Genomic DNA, 3093 nt, shown 5'->3' with positions numbered 1-3093 from the left:
CCGGGCAGAGCTGTTCTCGTGGCCGAGCTGCATTCAGTGTGAGCTGAGTGGGGAACGGACCCCCCGTGACTTGGGTTTGGGGACTGAAGGGCACAAAAACAGGTCGTTCACCTGCTGGTCACCCCACAGCCTGCTGGCCCCACAAACACCCTCCCCATTCCAGCTGCATCACAAAACAAGCAGCCACAAAGCGGCTTTGGGAGAAATTCTCTGTTTCTCCTGGCCCATGGTAAAAGCCAGCAGCTGCCAAAGTTAAACCCTATGGTGCATCCAGTAATTTCTCCACCTGCCCTCAGGATTTGTTTTACTTGGCACAAAGTCTGAGGGTTAGGAACAGTCTCAGGGAGCACAACAGCATGCAAGATACCCAGTGCTGAATAGAAAAATATGCCCTTTACATCATCGTACATAATTTTATTTAAATTTTGCTTTATTTCAAAAATAATTAAGGGACACCATAAACAGCAGTAGGTACATCAGCGGGGTTTGTAGTCTGAGCCTCTCAAGACCAGATCTCTTGCGCCAGGCACCATACAGGCACAGTCAAACAATTCTTGTCTTCAGGATGAATTTCTCATAAAGATTCAGGGCCCCAGTTTCACTCAATTAAGTCAGTATTAAAACTAAAGTAAACTAAAAGGAATGCAGATAAGGTAAAGTGAGTGGGCTTCTAGACATGTCCTCCCTCTCCTAGAAGAACATTGGAAAAGATGCATCAAGCAAGAAGATATTTCCTTTCTCTTTTACTTGGGAAACCAAGGCAGGGGAAGACTAAATCCCTAGTCCAAAGCTCTTAATGCTGTCTGTGGTAGCAGAAGGAAACTATTTCTCCATTGTCCTAGCTCAGTACTCAAACAGTTTACTGCTCACCTCTGTCCTCACCTGACCCAGCACAACCAGAAGCATCCTGGGAAATATGGCTGGAATGCTGTAGGAGGGGAGGGATCGAGCACTGGAGCCCTTATGAGCTGTTTGAGTCAGTTCTGGCCGCTGTAGTTTATGATTTCCTTAGTCTACCAAACCACTTCCAGCTCAGACAAGCAGCCAAGATCATGCTAAAGAATTTAAAGCATTGAAAAAACACAAGATTTATTCTTTAGGAACACAGCAAAAGTCTGATCAGTTCAAGTCCTGCTTCAGACTGCAGTCAGGATTAGCTTTTGTACTAAATTGTCCCCTCTGGGTATCACAAACTACAGGACTTTGGCACAGCATCCCCCATAGGGAGGAGGGTCTTCTGTCTCGTGATGTTAATCATTGTTGGAGGGGTTTATTGAAGAAGATACCCAAGGGTCTCCCTGCTGGCCTAGTTCTCGGGTGGTGCTCCGGACTTCAGCGGTCATTCTCCGAAATTTCCGCAGGTAGACAATGATGAGGATAACCAAGATAGACTGGAGGATAAGGAGGATGAAGAGGGAGAGCTGAGAGAGCAGAGCCAGGCTGCAGTACCAGTGCTGGCACGTGGAGACGATCTCATCCTCTGTCAGGTAGGCGATGATGCGGCCCTGCAGGTGCTCCGGGGAGCTGCACCTCACATCCCTGTACAGGCTGCGGTTCTGCTGCCACTGCAGCCAGGAGCGCAAGTAGAGGATGTCACAGGTGCATTCCCAAGGGTTGCCCTGCAGGTAGACTGCCTGGAGTCTCCTCAGGTTGTCAAAGAGCCCGTTGGGGATAGAGGTGAGCCTGTTGGAAGCGAGGTGGATGATTTCAGCTGAGGGACGGAAGGCAGTGGGCAGGTTTTCTACAGTCAGGTTTTTCAGTGAGCAGTCAGTAATGCTGGTGGTGCACCTGCATGGCACAGGGCATGTGGGTGTCACGAGTGGGAGGAAGCCAAGGAGGGACAAGAGAATTCCACTGTTCATTTTCACCTGCAAACACTTCCCCGGTGAGATTGGATGAGGTGGAGACCAGACACCACGCACTCTAGGGCTGACACCACAGCCAAGGTCTTTTGTTGTTTTGTTCTGAGGATGAGCTTCTACAGTTGGGTGAATTTGGTATCCTCCACTGGAGACACGAGAGCTCTGAAAAGAACAGAGTTAAAAGAGAGCAAATTCTGGTCTCTCAGTATAGGTGAAGGAATTTTCATGGTCTTTCAACCCTGGATTTGAGGAGGGATATGAATACATGGTAGTGGAAGGCTTAGATGCAGCAATCAAAGATATTTTCACTAGTCTTCAGAAGTGTACCAGAGCTGCTTGTGTTTTCAGCCTTACTGGAGGTGCATTATCAGGATAGCCAAGAAAATTTCTATCAAGGAATCAAAAACTAGAATATGAACTTCCTCATGCCTTATCATAGCTCTGGATTACATCTTTAAGCAAAGCTTTGTTCATGCCAACTTCAAGAGGAGATTCAGAAATAAACTTACTGTTACCATGAGTAAAAAATAGCCTTTCTAGCCTTGAAAAGAAGAGATAAACAGTCTTTGGCTGCAGTGAAGGTGCTGACCACTGAGGATAGAGGCCAGTGGAGTTTTTCATGCTAGACACTGCTCCAGCAGGTGAATAATCACCTGTGCTGGGAGACATGGGTCAACGAGCTTTTTATATGTTACAGTCTCATGCCACTGCTGAACAGGAGCTGCTGTAACTTCTCTAGGAGAACAACTACACATACTTGCAACAAGAGAGCATTTTTCTGTGCTTGAAAAATTGTAATTGTCAATCAATTAAATAAAATTTTAAAAAAGATTAGAAGGTAGCATTATTGACTTACCAGAGTAGTTCAATACTTGCTTTCTTGCTGGCTTTACAACACAAGAGAAAGGTCTCGAGGCAGCCCAGCCAGTGCAGAGTGTGTGCAGAGCTCTGTTCCCAGATAATCCCCTTGCAGCTGGCTGGCAAGATAAGGGTCAGCCTCATCCCAGGGACACCTCCCACATGAGGTCTTCCTGCAAGTCTGCTGCCTGTCACCGGAAGCTGAGGCTTCATTGAGCAAGTCTTCCAAGAAAGGGGAGCTGACACTGCTCACAAGAACACATTTTCTGGGAGATGCTGCCAGTACTGATAACTGTGATTCTGGGCCCACAGGCTCAGCCCAACAGAAATGTTATGAAGTCTCAACAGCACAGGAACTCAAAATGCACTTCAG

The 3093-nt window shown here is 47.1% G+C and overlaps 1 protein-coding gene across 1 annotated transcript; it reads right to left on the bottom strand.

The window, feature by feature from the left end:
* Positions 1-399: 399 nt before the first annotated feature.
* Positions 400-2707, bottom strand: GP1BB (glycoprotein Ib platelet subunit beta). Its single transcript, XM_066562536.1, has one exon. The coding sequence runs from the start codon at positions 1860-1862 to the stop codon at positions 1251-1253; it is 612 nt and encodes a 203-aa protein (XP_066418633.1). The 5' UTR covers positions 1863-2707; the 3' UTR covers positions 400-1250.
* Between the last annotated feature and the right edge of the window lie 386 nt (positions 2708-3093).

This window comes from Molothrus aeneus, chromosome 18 (assembly GCF_037042795.1).
Source record: "Molothrus aeneus isolate 106 chromosome 18, BPBGC_Maene_1.0, whole genome shotgun sequence".
In the NCBI taxonomy this organism is placed as follows: Eukaryota; Metazoa; Chordata; class Aves; order Passeriformes; family Icteridae; genus Molothrus; species Molothrus aeneus.
Note: the sequence above shows the minus strand (reverse complement) of the source record. Positions and strands in the feature narration are given on the sequence as shown.

What these genes read in the sequence shown, in the direction of transcription:
- GP1BB (XM_066562536.1), bottom strand. Translation starts at nt 1,862, where the DNA reads ATGAACAGTGGAATTCTCTTGTCCCTCCTTGGCTTCCTCCCACTCGTG.